We start from the raw sequence: 18,883 nt of genomic DNA, 5'->3' as shown, positions 1-18,883 counted from the left end.
ACGAAGTTCAAGCTTGTGGTGCTGTAACGTTCTCAGTTCCAATTCAAAAAGATAAAGTTCCAACTCAAGCATTATTCCTTATTCCCCATAGTTGTCTTCACTATTGGGTTCCTGGAGAATGCCTCCCTTCTCCAGGTATTGTATTCTTAATGGAAGCATTGGCTTCCTTCCCCTGATCTTTCTTGGCTTCACGGTATACAACACCAGGGGATATGGCTTCCTTCCCATGTCTCCCTTGATTTGCAAGTTCATGAAGGCTGGGGGAATGACTCCCTTCCCCAATCCCTTCTCAGGCTTTAGTACGCAGTTCACACTGCATGGGGGGAATGCCTCCTTTGCCCTGGCTTCTTTTCCTTTTTGTTTTCACACTTCACAGTTCAATATTAACAGGGGGAATGCCTCCCTTCCCCAGGCTTGGTGGTTTGCAGTTAAAAAGTTCACAATTCACATTAACTCACAGTCTTATGGGTACGTGTCCCAGACCAGTGTATTTCTCTTGTCCTTAAGCAGTAGACCTGCTTCACTATCCTGCCAGGTACTGTGACTACAAAGATGACTTGTGTTACTCCTTATGAAAAAGTATGCATCCCAGACCTGTGGGATTCTCCCCTCTTGGTGCGGCAGACCTGGTTCAACATCCTGCCGGGTACAGGGACTATGAAGATGACTTGGGTTACTCTTCATAAAAGGGTTCAGGTCCTGATACTCTTCAGCTCCTTTGAAGACCCACTAACCGTCCCAGCAACTCAGGTACCTGAAAGGGGCTTGCCGGTGTTCTTCAGTTGGTCGCATGCTCTTCTCAGTGTCCTTTTGGGCCTTTCACGTGCCCCGCTACTTCCCTGTTTGCTGTGGAGGCTCTGCAGCATTTGCTTACTCGCGAGCTGCATGTCTCCTAGCAAACACACGTTCCAGTGCTTCTTTTGTCTGGATGCCTGCTCCTACACAGCTTCATTTTGTCTCTCCACAGTGGACCGAATAGGGACAGCTCTGCCTTCTGGGAAGCGTCCCCAGCCACGAGCTTCTCTGTTATTTGCTGTGGTCGGCTTCCATCTCACGGTTCCTCCAGGGAGGGCTTCTCTCGCCTTCCTGGTTTCCCTCTTCCGTTTTGAATAGGTTTTTCCCAATCAGCCTCTAAAAGCACAGGCCACACGGCTATTGGCTAACCCAGCCGCACCCACATTCCACTCAGAGAGTCTCTGCCTGCCGGCAGAAATCGCTGTGCAGGAACGCATTTAGGCGATGAAGGTAAGCGCTCTGTGCTTCCCTATGACAGGCAGCAATACCTTTATCAGAAAGTACTACCAGACTCCCCTTGCACCATTTCCTCGGTTTTGTCTCTGAAACAGATGCAGCTTGTAATTTACAGACGCTAGACCTTTCAGCAAAGTATTATTTGTACGGATTTCCAATCCAGTTTCATTTTCATTGGTAAGCAAATTTATACCCCAAGATTCTCGCTTTGGCGTATCAGCACATTTTACAGATACTACTAAGGCTTCGAATAAGGAGCACTTAACAGATAACAACATGCATGTATATTTTTTATAATAGGTAGCATCCAATTCCTACAAACGATTTCTACTGAGACTGATTTATGGCAGATTTACCAATTTCAGGTACACTTAATTAATGGACTGTTCACTGCCTACTAATGTGTAACAACTTTGCTATAGATATTATGGAGCGTTATTTGGTTCAAGCACACAGTACTTGGTAATTAAGTGCCTAGGAACTGCCAATACGAATCAATGTTTAATTTCAATTTAATTTTATTTGAACTCTAATACAAAGCTTTTTTCTCTTCTTATCCCCCCCCTTTTTTTGTCTCCCACTCCACTCCTCCTCTGTATGCTATGTTCCACATGGTCCATGTAACTTTTTTCATATTATGACTGCGAAACCATGTTGTAACATTTTGCATAACACACCAATGTGCTTCAATATTTTATTGGTTGCAATGCACATGTATTTGTATTATTTTCTGACAGTTATGTACTATATTGATATTAATACGCCCTGAGGAGGGCCCAGAGAGGGCTGAAACACGTGTTGGCGTGTAGTGTATTCTTTTGTGAATAAATAATCACATTATAACCCACTTTACACTGGTATTGGACTAACTGGTTGTAAAAACAAACTTCAGACCTACACCTCCATTGGGGTAGCGCAGATTGGCAGGTCTTTACCATTTTATCTACCCAGGTTTTGGGAAACACTAGACTGTTCATCCAAGTTCTCATGAGTGCTCTTTATTTTTAAGCAGTTCTTCTTTGTCCCAGTACTGATCTTGAGGTCTTCCAGTGAGTCAATTGGTTTCTCCTTCACCCCAGTACTTAAAGGATACACGTCCCTTGGGTGGTCTGCACTATTCCTTGTTTCAGTACTTTCTATATTGAGAGTTTGGCAAAAACATGTAGGAGTTCTAGGGAAAGTGTTGGTGAGAGGGGGGGTGGGAAGGTGTGTTAGGGTTAGGTGGGGCATGGCGATACCATGTTGTCCCCAGCTCCTCACTAATCCCACAGTGGACTTCCCTCCCCATGAGATACTGTGAGAAACCTGGAGGTGTCTCACCCGCTAGTCCCTGGGGATCTGTCATCCAAGTGGCCAGGACACAGCCATCGCTTTTGGATCCAGTTCCTGGGGGTGGACCAGTGTGTGAGGAGCACCTGGATGAGGGGTCTTCGGGAGGGGGAGATGGACACCGGATGGTGAGACGCCATATTCCCCTTCCCTGTAACACCTGTAACACCTTTACTCCATCCTACCAGGTAGGATACTTAACAACTCAAACCCCCTCTTTCCTGACACAAACACTTTCTCATGGACAGCTCACCATGAGCAAAAGCGGACTGACACCAGAGCCATATACCTGACATGTCCCGATACAATGGTCAGGCAAGGTCAGGCAATCACTGATCATTACACACACCTGACTTCCATCACACTTCCCCACACTGATATGATAGAATGTGGAGCACGAGAGCACACTCTGAGCAAGGCAAACCACACAAGGAAGCAGCAGTTCCAAGATGGCAGTTTAATACGAGGCAAAAGACTACAAGACCAGAAAGGGTTGCAAGGAGGGAAGTGCACTTGACCTTTGCAAACCGTTACTTTCGTGAACCCTGGAAAATAAGAAACATGGCACTAAAGCTGAAGAAACCAGCATTGTGTGTCGGAGGTACCCGGGGCTCTCGCGCGTTGACAACCAAGGCGGGAGGAGCGTTTGCTGCCGTGGTACTGTCTTTGGCTCCTAAATCAAAGCAGCACCAGTAAAGACAGCACAGCCACTGAGTCAGAGAGACTGATAACAATCCAGCCTGTGTTAGAACCTAGGGTGCAAGCCTCAACAATGTGTGAATAAATCTAAAGAGAACATTGTGTGAAACGTATGTGATGAGCAACATGTTGAAAACCAGAGGAGTGACTGAACTTTGGAGGCCAGGAAAGATCCCATCGACGGTGTGGTCCCACGCCACGTGGGTGCTCATTTGAAGGTCTCTCAACTGGTTGGCAACTGTGAAAAGGGAAGTTTGAGATCAAAGTGGTCCTGCAACGGGTCAAGCTAAACGTGTGCACATTCGTAGGTCTTCGATAGTTTCATGCAAACTGAAATTGGTCTGAGCCCAGCTGGGGGAAAGTAATTGTGTAAGAGGAAGGATCTGAGCCCGTCTGAGGGAGTTCCGGGGTGAACCGTGAGTCACCAGAGAAAGAATATTCTCTGAACATTGTAAAAAGGGGGATCTGAGCCCGGAAGAGGGGGATCCACAGTAACGATCATGATATAAAAGGGATCTGTGCCCGGTAGAGGGGGATCCAGGGTGAATCACCTGAATTGAGGACTTATAAGAGGAAAGGAACTTTGTGTTTTTGTTTTGGTAATTCAGGTCCTCTAAATCAAGAGACTTTGATAAATGAAGAGACTTGGGCAAAGAAGGCCCAGATGATGGCAATGGAACTGTATCACTGTGCCGAAGAAGCCAGAATGTGTGTGAACTGCCTTAAAATGTGGGGAAGGGAGACCAACGGCCTGAACATCCTGACATATCATTTTGTGAACACTTCTTTCTTTTTCATGAACACTACCCTACACTATTTGTTTTTAGCGGTAAGGATTTGCAATAGTTTTTTTTTTTAGTATAGGCCCTTTTATTTTGAGGAGACTCCACTAGGACTGCATTATTATTATTTGATGGTCGTAGCTTGCTCCCATCTGTTGATTTTGGATTCGATAGGCGTTTATCACACCCTTGTTGAAGTTCAATAAAAACCCTTGAACTGTGGTCACTTGTGTCTGCTTTACTGTTGATACCATGCCTTCCTTACGTGAGGTGTCAGAGGTGGGATGTGACTCAATTGCAACAAATTGGGGAACCCTACAATACCAGAAGCTTAGTCATAGAGCCTCCAACCCCTCTATTGCCATGAAAGAATCAATAGGCTTTGATATCTGTATGTGTTGACGTTTACTTCTGCATTCCCTGAACTACTGATTAACATTATAGGATCAGAGTGAGGGGCCGTACCCAGATATGCAATCTCCTCCACACTATAACACCGGAGTCAATATTGGCCTATTACCTACACCATTAGTCACCATGCCTTATCTACCAAAAGCTAATCCAACTATGCCATTTATCAGGGGGACTGACCCCATTATAAACATGTATTAAATAAAAAGGTAAACATTAAAATTAGACTATATCTAAAAGTCAATTTATTGTCCTCCTTATAGAAGCATGCTCATAACAGAAGATTATGCCAAAGTAAATTCAGAAAAGAATAGAATCGAATATGCCCCCCATTAATCTCGAGGTCTAGCATGCTCATGTGGATCACACCTGCCAGATCTTCCGTCATGAGTTAATTGACTCTGTGTGCACATCTGTGCACCATCACTGCCTGCGCACCCCGGTTTGACGGACTGAGCTCACTGAACCATGCACCGCCACTTGGGTGACTCAGTGATCTCAGAGTAACGCACCTTCATGTGTGTGTCCACGTAGCTTCATCCCATTCCTCTGAGTTCTTTACTATCACTCTCAACTTCTTCACCACTGTGGCCCCTTCTTCACCTTTGGGCACCTCATATTTAACAGCCAAGTTTCTCTAGTTCTTTTCTATCACATATACCCTCTTACCCTTCTTTTCCCCAAACCCTTGGATCTTTCCTCTCCCAGTCCACTAGGTCCCTTAATTCCCCATCTTTAGGATTTGTCTTTCCCCACCCGCAGTCTCCTGTTTCCGTCCGGCGTCATCCTTTTGTGTCTCTTGTCCTGCCCCCCCCCCCACCGACACCCCGTCTCCTGCTCTCGCCATGCTCCAGGGGCTCTGCTCCAGTGTCCTGTCTGCCGTTCCTTCTCCAGCTCTTCCTCTAGCTTCTTTTGTTAGCCTCTGCGACTAGGTCCGAATAAGCACGTCCTCTTAATGCCACCACCTACTAACTGAGCCTTTGGGTTTTCATAGGGCACTGGCCCCTTATTCTGGCCTCACTCTGATGTTATGGGACTCAGGTGTGGTAAATGGGATGGGGATTGACTGTCGTTTTCTGCCCCAGGTAATGGTTTACAGCCCTAGTGTAGGGACTGGCTCTTGGGTCTCCCACCTCAAGATGGCTTCCAGTTTTGAAGAAAGACTTTGGACTTGCTAGTCCCTCCCATTGGGCAGTTTTCTCTCCAGTTGTCATGCTCTGCCTTGCTTTTGCAGTGAATTTGCCCTGCCTATCTGTTCTCAACTGTATGAGTGTGGAGGCCTTGTGTAAGGACTGCTTGACTGCCTTTGGTCTACACTGGCCTTGACCAGATCCCCATTTTTTAGCAGCCGTGCATGCAGGAGTAACCTGCTCCACAGGACCACTGCTCCTCAATTCTCTTAATGTGGCAGGAGTAACCGCGGTTGGTTACACTCTGACGAGCTCCTGTCCTCCGTGTGCAATGCCATGTTGGTCCAGGGTCCAGCATCTTGCCGCATGTGTTGGAATCTGGTCCCCCTGGTGACCGCAGCATCTACCAACACAGTCAGGTAGGGGACTTTGTCAAAGGCCCCATCTTTGTAGTTTCAACGTGGCAATCTGGTGGCAAACAAAACTTGTATTTCCAATAAACTCATGAGGGCATACCGGTCCGGAGGGGTCGGGTGTGGGGGGGTGTCTTTGAGGCTTATTTTAATGTGACTCAATTAAGAATAATATATGAATGGCCCTGCTCGATAACCAAAAGGAAATGGGGCCGGATGGACCATGCAGTGATTGGCATGTCATTAAAAAAAGTGCTCTGGGTTCTCCAAAAGGATAGATAACCCAGCGCCTAGACCGGCATAGTTACAAATATGATGATAAACATCTGGTTTAGGCTTATTTTGTAAAGCACGTATACACAAGTGAAGTGCTTCAACACGCTACAAGGCGGGAAGGGAACGAGGGGAATATCGTTGTGGAAGACAGCATAGACAAACATGCTAAGCCTAGTACATTCAAGGCAGCGCAAGTGTGCAAACAGAAGTGCGAGGAAGGGGAGGCAGGGGGACACAAGTGCACCCGGACCAGCAGGGGCCAGGGTGAAGTTCAGAGTGGGTGACACTATCATGGAACATATTCCAAGTGCAATAATGCAAGACAGAGTGCAGAGGCCCGGAGGCAGGTGCAGGACTGGCAGGGGAGCCTTGAACATGTGAGGATCTGGAGGTACGCCAGGTGACCAGTCAGCTGACTGAACAGGTTGGGGATGAGAATGAAGGAGGGAAGCAGGAGAGAAGCGAAAGGAGGTTAGCAAGGGAGAGAGAAAGAGGAGGAGAAGAGGAATGTCTTGAGGGGTTTCTGGAACTTATGGAGGTTCGGCTCAAGGCGGAGAGAGGTAGGTAGGCTGTTCTGGGGGAGGCCCCTGCAGAGGATAAGGATCTACCACCAGATTTTTTGCCTCACTAGTGGGTGAGGGTGCAGGACCAAAGGTGGTCGGCCAGAGTGACAAAAGATAAGGATCTACCCCCAAATCACTATTTGGAAAAGTGTCTCACCCGCAGAGAGTTGGAGGAGATAGAGCAGAGGGCTCTGGGAGGAGAGTATTTAGGAAGAGAGCGTTGTAGACAGTAGGGGCCCCGGCCCCAGAAAGCCTTGTGGACTATGCAGAGGGACTTGAACTTGATCCTTGCAGCCACGGGGAGCCAGTGGAGGAATTTCAGTGCCGGAGAGATGCGGTCCCTGGGCTTGAGGCCAATGATAAGTCTTGCGGTTCTGTTCTGGAGTAGTTGAGGAGGTTGAAGAGTAGAGGTGGGAAGATTGAGAAAGAGACTGTTGCAGTAGTCCAGTCTGGAGAGAACCAGGGCTCTGGAGCCTCTGGGGGAAGGTGACAAAAGGTAAAATGCCTCTGGGTTGTGGTGCAGCTGATAGTTGGACTTTTTGGACATGTCCAAGATGTGAGAAGAGAAGAGAAGCAGAGAGTAGAGTCGAAGATGACCACCAGATTTTTTGTCTTACTAGTGGGTGAGGGGGCTGGACCAAAGGTGGTCGGCCAGAGTGACAGTGGGAAAACGGGAGCAGGGGTCCCTGTGAGGACGATCTCTGTATTACTGGCATTAAGGCAGAGATCATTGGCAGCACACCGACTGAATTGCGGACAGATAGTCCGGGGTGAGAGAGGAAGAGGAAGAGGCTGAGGGTAGCCTGAGAGAGAGCTGTGTGTCATCCACATAACACTGAAAGTTGGAGGTGAAGGCAGAGATCATATGGGCCAAAGGGGTCATGTAAATATTGAAGAACCAGGGGGATAGATTAGATTCCTGGGAGACAGCAGAAGTAGGCAGAGTAATAGCAGAGAGAAAGGAACCAAGCACTACCTGGGAAGGACGGTCAGAGAGAAAGGATGCTAGCCAAGCCAGGGCTTGATCAGTGATGCCCAGGGTCTCACGGAGACGGGAGTTCGGGATGGTGTGGTTTACCATATCAAAGGCAGAGGAGAGGTCATGAAGACTGATAACAGAGGGAGAGTTAGAGTCAAGGATTGAGTGTAGGTCTTTACGGGTGTTCAGAAGAGCAGTTTTCATGCCTGCGGATGCTCTAAAGCCAGACTGATGGTCATGGAGACAACCAACAGATTCAGTGTGGGGGGTAAACTGAGAGATAGCCAACTTATCCAGGAGTTTGCCCAGGAAAGGAGTGATGGAGATCGGGCGATAGTTAGCCAGAATAGTAGGGTCTGCAGAGGGATTTTTGATTAGTGGGTGCACAAGGGAATGCTTGAGAGAAGTGGGGAAGACTCCAGTGGTGAGGGAGAGGTTGTAGAGGTCTGCCAAGGCTGGAGTTAGCGTGTCAATGTTGTCCTTGGTGGTTTTGAAGGGGCAGGGGTCCACCTGTTTGGAAGAAGCTTTCATTGACCGGGCTTGTCTAGAGACCTCCTCAGGTGTGATAGGGCAGAGGGAGGAAAGAAGAAGGGGAATGGTGGGGGCAGCCAAGCGGGGCCCTGGAGATGGTGATGCACAAGAGGGTGTGAAGGAGAGAGAAGACAAGATGTACTGGAATCCACAGTTCCACCAGGATTCAAGGGCAAAATCTTCATAAGTGGAAAAAAATGGGATGTGACACATTACAAGACCTATTTGAGGGGAGGTATATAACATAGTTTGTGCTGCGATGTAGGGAATAATATGACTTGACTGAAAAAGACTGCCATACCTTCAAATAAGACATTTGGCTCTACACAGAAAAGCGGCCTGCATGGAAATCACAAGCCACCAACGCACTACACATCTAATCTCGGAGCTATACAAATCGCTTAAAATGCATGTGTGCATTTAAAGCCTGATCCAGGATAAGTAGGGAATGTCTCGATCCCTATCAGCAGCCCATATTAGGAGCCCTAGTGAGGCACAATCCCGGTGTGACATAAAACAGACAGTGGCCAGATTGAAGCAGCAGTCTAAAACAGGGAGCCTAGGCCCGCAAAATGCAAGTGTGGCATTATACAAGCTGTGGCCAGATTGAAACAGCAGTCTAAAACAGGGAGCGTAGGCCCGCAAAATGCAAGTGTGGCATTATACAAGCTGTGGCCAGATTGAAGCAGCAGTCTAAAACAGGGAGCCTAGGCCCGCAAAATGCAAGTGTGGTATTATACAAGCTGTGGCCAGATTGAAGCAGCAGTCTAAAACAGTGAGCCTAGGCCCGCAAAATGCAAGTGTGGCATTATAGAAGCTGTGGCAAGATTGAAACAGCAGTATAAAACAGGGAGCATAGGCCCGCAAAACGCAAGTGCAGCATAACACAAGCTGTGGCCAGATTGAAGCAGCAGTTTAAAACAGGGAACCCAGGCCCGTAAAATTGAGCCTAGGCCTGCAAAATGCAAGTGCAGCATAATAGAAACTGTGGCCAGATTGTGCAGCAGTGGTAAACAGGGAATGTAGACCTGCAAAATGGAAGTGTGACATAATACAGACAGTGGCAAGATTCAAATAGCAGTCTAACACAGGGACCTCAGGACTGCAAAAATGCAAGTGAGGCATAGTACAAGCAGGGGCCAGATTGAAACCACACTCTAAAACAGGGAGCCTAGGCCCACAAAAATGCAAGTGCGGCACAACACAAAAAGTGGCAAGATTCAAACAGAAGTCTAAAACAGGGAGCCAAGGCAAACAAAAATGCAAGTGCGGCATAATACAAGCAGTGGCAAGATTGAAACAGCAGTCTAAAGCAGAGAAGCTACACCCCCAAAATGCAAGTGCGGCTTATAAGAAGTGGCAAGATTGAAACAGTCTAAAACAGGGAACATAGCCCCGCAAAAAGTGCGGAACAACACAAGCAGTGGCCAGATGGAACCAGCAGTCTAAAATAGTGAACGCAGGCTCACAAAATGCAAGTGTGGCACAATACAAACAGTAGTACGAATAACTGTAGATGTCCCTTACATGGATGTAGCTGCAGATGGCCAGCGCAGTGTCCTGCCCGGCTGGGGTGCTAGGGCGAACAGGCAAACAGGGATGGTGAGCGCCCAGAGGAATGCACCCTTTGCCTTGCCCTTCACCGACTGCCCGCGCAAGGCTGCCCTGGGACAGAACTTCAAATATGGTGTTCTGGATCTCTTGACCTGGTACACCAATCAGATGAGGTGAGGGCAGGCAGTGGGAGGGTGGGATGTGGAGCTGGCTCTCAGGGCATGGAGCGCAGGGAAGGCGCTCATGGTAGAGATTGAAATGCCTGCAATATAATTAAAGGCATCTTGTGGGCTGCAAGGCCTGCTTGTGCCCTGGGATCACATCCCTGTGGTCGCTGGGTACTGTGAAATGGAGCTGTGTCAATTGTAACTACAGATTTGATGTTGGAGAATTATGTGGGGCCATTGGCAGTATTGCTGTGACACAGAGAGTAGTAGAGAGGTTAGGTCTGAATCAAGAAGGCCAATGTTAATACACTTTCCTCCTTTCTTCAGGATTGTGATTGGTTACACCATCTATTGGGGCTGACCTGTGTATGCAAGAAGCAATGAGTACAACAATGAGGGGGCACTCATTTGTTACTGCTGGATGAGGATCTAATGAGGAATTATGTTGCTACCTGGTATTTTAAAATGTCAGGTCTAAAGCTATGAAGAAAGTTGAAAGGTTGGACCAGTGTTGGTGTTATCAAATGTGTGTGGTAGTGTACAAAAAAACTAAAGTATGTTGCACATGATATATCAATAGCCCTTTGACAAGCAATCCTTCTGCCAGCTATCACTACACTGAGCGACTGCCCCCAATAAAATATCACCCCCACTCAACATGTTACCCCTCTATTCATACACCAATCCTCTATTGAGAGATCAACTATCCACTGCATTTTTTTTATAATTCCATATCCATATACAAATATGTATGTATATATGTATACTTATATGTATTACACATCTCTTTATCAATATACCAAGTAATGATATAATGACATATCATCATTCCCTGTATTTCCTATTAATATTTTACCCTTCTGCTGGCAAATCATCTTTACAGATGATTCTTCCAACCGCATCAATATCAACAGGTGTCAGAGCAACTCACTACGCCTCCTTTTTCGCGGACGTTCATGCCGCGACCATTGTGCTACACCAGCAACCAGCTAGCGAGAAGGTTCAGCAGGAGTAGGTGTCAATGGGAGGATCACTCGGGTCTTCCCTGGGGTAAGTGGAAGCCCACCAAAAACAAGCCTTGTCAAATCCAACAGTTTGGGCTGTTTTTGTAGGCATGGGAAAGGCACTTGCCAGGCACAGACATAATGGTACTTCTTGTCCATAAGATGGCAACAGATGAAAGATGGTGTGATTAAATCGGTATATGAGAGTGTTAGGGAGAATTCTCATAAATGTGCTAATTCCCTCTGCCTTAGAGGTCTCCAGCTCTTTTGCTAAACTTTGGGGCTTTGAACTTTTTAATTCTGTTTGTTTTCTGTGTTTATTTCTTTTGGTTATGGAGTTTTAGAAAACTCCATAGGCATCATCTTTTTCATGTGTGTCACACAGCATCCCTTCTCTGGGATAAACTACTGTTTGCCAGAGAATGTAAGGTTAAATTGACTTTACTAGTCTTTTTAAATTCCTAGACCCAGCACACACTATCTTCCTATAGAGTGCTGGAGGGGTTGCCTAGTATCCGCTGTGTCTAGAAACTCATGTAGCAGTCAAATGCTTCCCTTTCCTATCGAAATGGCTGGTGGCAGTGGTTTTACAACTAACTACCATGATTTTTCCCGACCGCGAACATCGGTAGCTAAAAATCGCGGGAGCCATGTTTTCCAAGATGGCGCCTTAAGCCCCTATGTTTAGACATGTCCCGGTCTTCTTTTTTGGCCATTTCTTTTTGGAAAGGTCCTGCTAGAGTTTGTCTCTGCGCGCCAAACAAGGTTTGGTCCCTTTGTTCATACGCCTTTGGTAGGCTTGAGGATTGAAGACCGCCTCTGGCTCCTGAGTGTCTGGGGTGGGCAGAAAGTGAGGGAGGTGCCCAAAACTCCCTGTGCTTAGTCTCCTAGGAGACCCAAATGCACTCTGGCATGATTGGCTGGCGACTGTCCGGCAAGGACAGCCACCCTGCTGGGTGAGTGGCAGCTAGGCTGGAATGAAAGGGAGAAAACTGTTTATAAGGTGAGTCTCTTGGACTGGAAAGCAGAGTCAACCACTGGAATGAAAGAACTGAAGACGAGCTGGAAGAGGACGTCTGCTGCAACTCCTGGACCGTTGGTTTGCCCCGTGAAGCCCTGCTGTAGGTCCGAATCGCCAAGTTCATCTCGACAGGGAAGCCCCTTCAAAGACGACTTCTTCCTTTGAGTTGGTGGGACCAATCAACTCGTAAGCCACCTGGTTACCATTCTCAGAGCTGGTTAGGATTAACCAGGGGGAAGGACACCAGCTTGTGTGCTTGACGACAGCTGCTCGAACCAAAGAACTTGCATTTTGCCAGCTTTTTTGACCTGTCCCCGTGCAGTGCAGGAGTCCCCCGATGCCCTGCTTCTCCCACGACTGAGGCTCAGGAACAGTGAGATCTGCAGGAACTGCCAGGAACCAACGTCTTCAACTGAATCTTTTCTTCATACTAGGGTACTGTGCCGATTGAGAGAACTTAGCTCTCGCGGTGAAAGTTTGTGGAACTTTCCCAACTTGCAGGCCTAATCAGCCTGTGACCCAACATATGATTCTTTTTCGTACAAACTACTTCTGAGAACTTTGGCAAAGACTTTACCATTTACTTCAAGAACTGCTCTTTCCTATTCAAGACACTAGCCCATTGACTTTGGCCTAGTCCTATTGAACTGAATCGAGTCCTCTAGTGAACTAAACCTATTTGCACTGCATAAGAAAGTATTTGTGATCTATTTTATTAACTTGTGCCTTTTCCTTCCTATTGAAAGTAACTGAAGTGCCGTTTTGCTCCTATTTCAGGGAGCCTAATTTAATCAGAAACGTATTGGTTTGGTATTGAAATATATTTGTGTATGATATTAAGTTGCCTCCTTCTAGTGAATGTTTTCTAAATGACTGTGTAATAAATTAATTCGTGTTTTACCAAGAAACCTTGAGTGTAATGTCTACTTGAACCACTGTGATTGTAAGATCTCTGTGTAACATCCTTGTACTGCTCACATTCCCTCTTGAGATAAGCCTGGCTGCTCAGCTCGCTACCAAAAACTGTGTAGTACAGACTTATACCAAAGGTAGGTTTTGCTTACACCTCTAGTCCTAATTGTATGTGGTGGTCCCATAGGGTAATGCCTGCAATTCTGCCTAACAGAGAGCATTGCCTGGCAAATGCCTATCTAATATGTATACACATGCCAAAACATCTGACTTAGTCAGTGCTTGTTTATAACAGGACTTTAGTGCAAGGAACATATATAATCAACACACTTGGTTAAGATAATATTTTTACATCAATATCTCATTTACAGCTGCAGTTGAGCCATTAACTCCCAGGAGACTACTTAGAAAAAACACTGGTAGGCCACAATTCGATTTTACTGCTTGGTAGAGCTAGCTCCAAGAGTTCTCAGGAGAATGCGCTTTGGGCGGGGAGGGGCAGGTAGTGGGTGGAAGTGGTCAGGCGGAATAGCATGACCTTGGGCAGTCAATGTAAAGCCTTGATTCCTCTAGCAGCCATCTCGTTAGTCATTTCAACAGCGGAATTGACTCGTCACCTTGATAAAGACCCAGGATGGTTGAAACTAGTGTTGGCCGGAAATACAATTCTATCATTTTCTCTTTGACATGACTAGTAATGTTTGAACACTCTGACATAAAAATGGATTAATGATGTGCTAATCATTTTACCCAGCACTGTTGTGATAAGGGTTCTCCCCCTCTCTTTGTTCAAACCCAACTTAGGACGGAAGGGGGCACCGTCTCTCTTTAACCCCCTCAAACACAGCAGGGTCTACTTATAATCATGATTTGATGAGCGCAGCAGCGTCTATATTCTAGTGCCCTATCATGGTTCTCAGATGGGCAGTCAATGGGTTGGTTAAAAACAATACACTTCCGAGCTGTTAGCGTCTCTTCACATGCCATCTCCTTCCTAGATGAATTCTAATGCAATAGTTTTGGATTATAGGCAGTGCATAATATTCAAAACAAAAAAAAAGGACATCACAGCAAGGAACGCAGTATTCAAACTGTAAATAGACAAAACAGACGCAGTGCCTGCAAAGCCATAAGCAGCACTGGGTTGCTGACAAAGGGTCTACTATACAATAGATGGAATGTAGTGCATGGAAGAGGCAGTGTATTCTTGCAAGACTTCACTGTTTCCAGGAGCTTCATGTATACTGTAGAGTAACAGTTTATGTTCCAGAAGTTAGACAAACATGATAGCAGGGAAGGGCAAGTTTTGGTGTGAACAAGGCCCAGGGTTGAGACGCCGAAAGGTTGTCGAATTAGGTTGTGGTTGTACTGGCCGCATCAAAGAATGGTAGTTCAATTGGAACTGCAGCGGAGTGACTAGGAAGCACCAGATAAATCAGAGAACTTATTTCTCCAGAGTGGTGCATCAGATGAGTTTTTTACAAACCCACCTAGTTTCCAAGAGATAGTGAGATTAACTCATACTAGGGATGGTAACATGTTTCCAGATGGGAGTCGCAAGAAATGTTCCTGGATGAGCAGCTTCAAGGTCTGAAAAACTGTATAGGTTTGCCAAGATGCCCAAGATCATGGGAAGTAATTTGCCAGATTTGTTGCAACAGGAGATTGACTTCACTGTTCGCACTCATACTTGATTGTGTCTTTTCAGTGGGAAAGCAGATCCAAAGTTACAACATTTTTTGTGCTGACCAATTCAAGCAGACCATGTTTAGCAACTGTTACATGAATGATCGTTGCCATTGGGAACTGAGAATTTTATGCTGACAATGCTATTAGGTCATTAACAGGGGGGTTGTATTTGAACGGTCATGTAAACATTTTTAACCAATGGTGTGGATTAATGGATAGCAGTGTTTAGGGTGCTTAGTGGCACGAGCAAGTAGGAGAATGGGGATTTGCATTTATGCAATAATTGTAGTGTATGTTCATTTTGTGGGTTTTTTCCTTCATATATTGTCACTCAGTGTGGGTGTTTTTGGGCACAGATAAAGATTCCAGGTTCGTGCAGCTGACTGACCCTCCCGGCCGTAATTGTATGTAATAAAATCTGTTTTTCTTTGTGACTTCTTGGTTTCTTGGTTCGGTTTTTGGGTCCACCGGACACATTGCTGGTGTATGAGCTGTACTAATCAAACATAACAGTGACTCATCCCAGAACAGATACTGTGTGTAGTGCGGCGCAACACACATTCTCCTTCACTATCATGATGAATCTGTCTTCCGGTATTATTCCAACTGTAGGGGCCTCATTCAGAGTTTGGAGGCAGCCATGGTGCTATTAGCCCGGGTTCCCTGAATGGGGACTTACCGGGTAATTCCTACCTTTGAGGACCAGGTATTTCCCCATTCAGGGAAGCCATCCCCATTCCCATTCGAGCACCCATAGGACTCAATGAGAATGGGGAGGGAGCTAATAACAGGCCCGTTATTAGCTCCCTGGTCCCCTAGCGGGACCCGCTAAAGACGTCTGGTCTGACCAGACGTTCTGAGCGGGTCCCGCTAGGTAACCTCGTAATAAGGCGGTAAGGGGTTAACGGCACCGGCATCCTTACCGGCACCATTAACCCCTGACCACCAGGGTCGGAATGAGGCCCTAGGTGTTTAATGTCAATTAGAGACAAAATAAGATGACACTTACCCAGAATAGTTGAAGGAAACTTTGAGCTTGTCATCACATTGGTTGTCCTGGCCACAGTTCCTCTCAAATGGTAACTATGGAAAAAAGAGGTTTGGTATGTCACAATATGCGATTCATACTATGTCTGTGCCTGTGAGGGCATGGCAGGTCCTATGTAGAGATAGAGGGAAGCCTACTGTCATAAAATCACATGTTATAATATAAACTCATACAAACCTAGTAATATACAAATAATCTTGTGTGTTTAAAGCAAATGTTACATTTCTTTCCATGAACTGTCTAAAGTGACTGCATTCCTCTGCACCTAGCCCTGTACTTATCAATAAATGTTTTGGGGATTATTCTGGTTGAATCTAATTAATTGGAAATCTTCCCTTTAGAATATTATTTTTTAATTCCAAATACAACCTTTTGCATGACAGATGACGGCCGCCGGGAGGTACTAATTAATTCCTCTCCCAGCGACCGTTGCGTTGCAACCCCCGAGTTTTGGCTTACGCTTCTCTTTGGCTCTAACGCTAGTTTTCCCACTTTCACGGCTTGCGCTCAGCCGCTCTCTTTCCCTCTGGTTCGTGCTCCTTGCGTTCCACTTCCCTTCTTCTTTCTTTGGCTATTCGATCCTTACCTTCTACTCCGGCTGCCTACCTGCTCGCTCGGCTTACCCCGCGGCGGGACCTTCTTCCTACTTTCCTCCTTCCGCCTGCTTTCCCTTCTTTCCTTGCCTCCGCACCTGGCGGTCCCTTGTTATTTCACAGTGTCTCCACCTCTGCTTCGGAGAATCAGTTACGGAACCAAGTTCCGACTCCTCGTTGGACTTCCCCCTGCCGGCTACATCAGCTGCTACTGGACATCCAATCTCTCTGGAACTTCCTATCGCAGCATAAGGGTTTTTTCTGCCTCCTCGGCTTTTTCCCTTAACGGCCTGATCACGGGAAAGGAGCCTCAGGACTGCTGGTTTAAGAGCATTCACTTTGGCTTCCTTTCATGGCAGGCACACTTCATCTAAAAAGCAGAGAGATTATCTGACTCGTCGCCGCCTCAGCTCAGAAGATTTGGAAACCTACGACACATGTGTGGAGAGTGGGGAGGAAGAAGTGCTAGAAGTTTTACCAGAAGAGGTCAATTTGAGCCACAGCCAACCCAATGACCTAAGTTGGAGCACTAATCTCAGTGTCAAATACGGGTACTGCTTCCACTTTCAATAAATCCTCCAATATTAAAATATTCATTTCTGGAGATAAATCCATGGTTCTATCTTTAGACTCCAGATCTGTGAGAGTATTCATCAATTTATTAGGACAATTTACCTCCTCTGAGGCTAATTGGCTCCTAAGACCTTTACGAGTCATAATAATAATATTTTAACAGAAGCCGACACTCTCCAGGGGAGGGGTCCTCCAAGATTAAACACATATAGATAAATACTAAGGTTTTGAGATATTAATGCGAAATTTCCAAAGGCAGAGGACACTTATAGTAGGGCTCAATTACCCAGAAACTGATAAGGTAGCAAAATAACTTCAGTTGGAGACAGGCAGTGGCTAGGCTAAAATCCCTGAAATCTTAATATGAATAGAGAAAACACAATGCTCCCTTTTAACTATTAGTCTAAGTCAATAATTCCCAAAATACATTCACAAGGAGAGACCCAAGATGGTCTTCCTAAATTATTAAAGTGCACCGTGCAGGGGATATTACCCAGCTCAAGGGCAATGTGCAAAATGAAAACAAAGTAGTATCAATTTCACTGTAGGAACAAAATCACTAGAAATCCAATTGTTTGTGTAGTACAGCGAGCAAAACAATATACATAACATGTAGCATACTCCACTAAAAGAGTTTACAAGGCAATATGCAAGTACAGTAAAGGTTTAAAGGAGTACTCTTAACATATATAGAATTTACTAAACAAGCATATTCATGAGGCTGAGTCGTTATTTTAGAGATGTAATGTGTAAAGAAGACTCCAAGTAAACAGAATATTCCCCTCAAGTAGTTAAGTACTAATGGGAGAAGTATAAATAAATGCAACATAAATACCTAAGTGAATTTATAAGTTCCTGCAAATGGTGCAAATGTGCTACAATACCAATAGACCTCGAGGGAGAAGGAACCTTCGCAGCCCCCAAAGCATCCAATCGTCCTTTGTCAAACTAGAATTATTAGTAAATTCAAACAACTCCTGAGGGGGAGAGAACACCTTGCAGCCCCCAACTACTACAGTGGCACTTCAGTGGTCACAGCCCAAGTGGCCACTCAATCGTGCAGCCCGTACGAGCCGGGAGTGTTGTTATATGCGTACCAGCACCCATTGCAGCATTATATAAAGTTTTAAAGAAATCTGTATAGTTCTAAGCGGGGATATCTTTCTGTGCCTTCTTAAATCAGCCTTACTTAGTTAGTCAGTTGAAGACCCTCAGGTTACCTGGGCCAGCAGAACCAGCAGGACAGGGTACACCCGACACCTTAGGGAGCTGCCCGAGTCCAACTCTCCCCCCTACCGCCCTGACGTTCCAAACAGCTGCTTACTGTACCAATCAGATCAAACAGGTTCACCTGCGCCGTTGAGGGTCCTTGTCCTGGACCTTGTTCCAACTAGCAGATTCAGCCAGCTATCCGCACTCTGTGGTATCCACAAGCACTTCCTCGAAGGGCTCGACGAAGATTCATCAGCAATGAACAGCCCAACAGAAACGCAGCGCCCTTTTCGCTGCAGAGGGCTCATGTTTCATGCCTGATCGTCTGAACAGTAAGGCATGATAGTGTACATCAATAATTTACACACCCAGGAGCAAGGCATTTCCCATACAAAGCACAGACATTTCCCTGACGGAGACAGGGGAGGGCCTCAATATTGGCAGTGGATTCAGAGTTAATAGGAGCACCGTGCCATGGATTAAATCATTGTTTGTTGCTTGAGCCTTTCCTAATAGTTGAAGCACCCCCAGACGTCGAAACACGTGGTGGCTAGTTACGAAGAATGAACATGTTTTGTTAAGGAGAAACACGATTGTGTTTTAAACTGTGAAAGGAGCCAATAGGCAGACTGAGATCATTTAACGCATCTAGATTTTTTCTTTTTTCTCTCTGTACTTCTCGTGCCGCTTATATTATTTCTTCATTTCAGATATCTCATCATTTCTATGCTGATGATACCCAGCGT

General features: G+C 46.0%; 1 protein-coding gene across 2 annotated transcripts in view; it reads right to left on the bottom strand.

Moving 5' to 3' along the window:
• LOC138580852 (integrin alpha-D-like) overlaps positions 1 to 18,883 on the bottom strand; it is a 750,488-nt gene that overhangs the window by 263,027 nt on the left and 468,578 nt on the right. For both annotated transcript variants that reach the window (XM_069651726.1, XM_069651727.1), the window contains one exon: positions 15,721 to 15,794. In XM_069651726.1, coding sequence (XP_069507827.1) covers positions 15,721 to 15,794 — 74 coding nt within the window. The remainder of the gene's footprint in view (positions 1 to 15,720; positions 15,795 to 18,883) is intronic.

This window comes from Ambystoma mexicanum, chromosome 3p (assembly GCF_040938575.1).
Source record: "Ambystoma mexicanum isolate Mex_15411 chromosome 3p, UKY_AmexF1_1, whole genome shotgun sequence".
NCBI classification, from domain to species: Eukaryota; Metazoa; Chordata; class Amphibia; order Caudata; family Ambystomatidae; genus Ambystoma; species Ambystoma mexicanum.
This window is presented reverse-complemented; position numbering and strand designations above follow the sequence as displayed.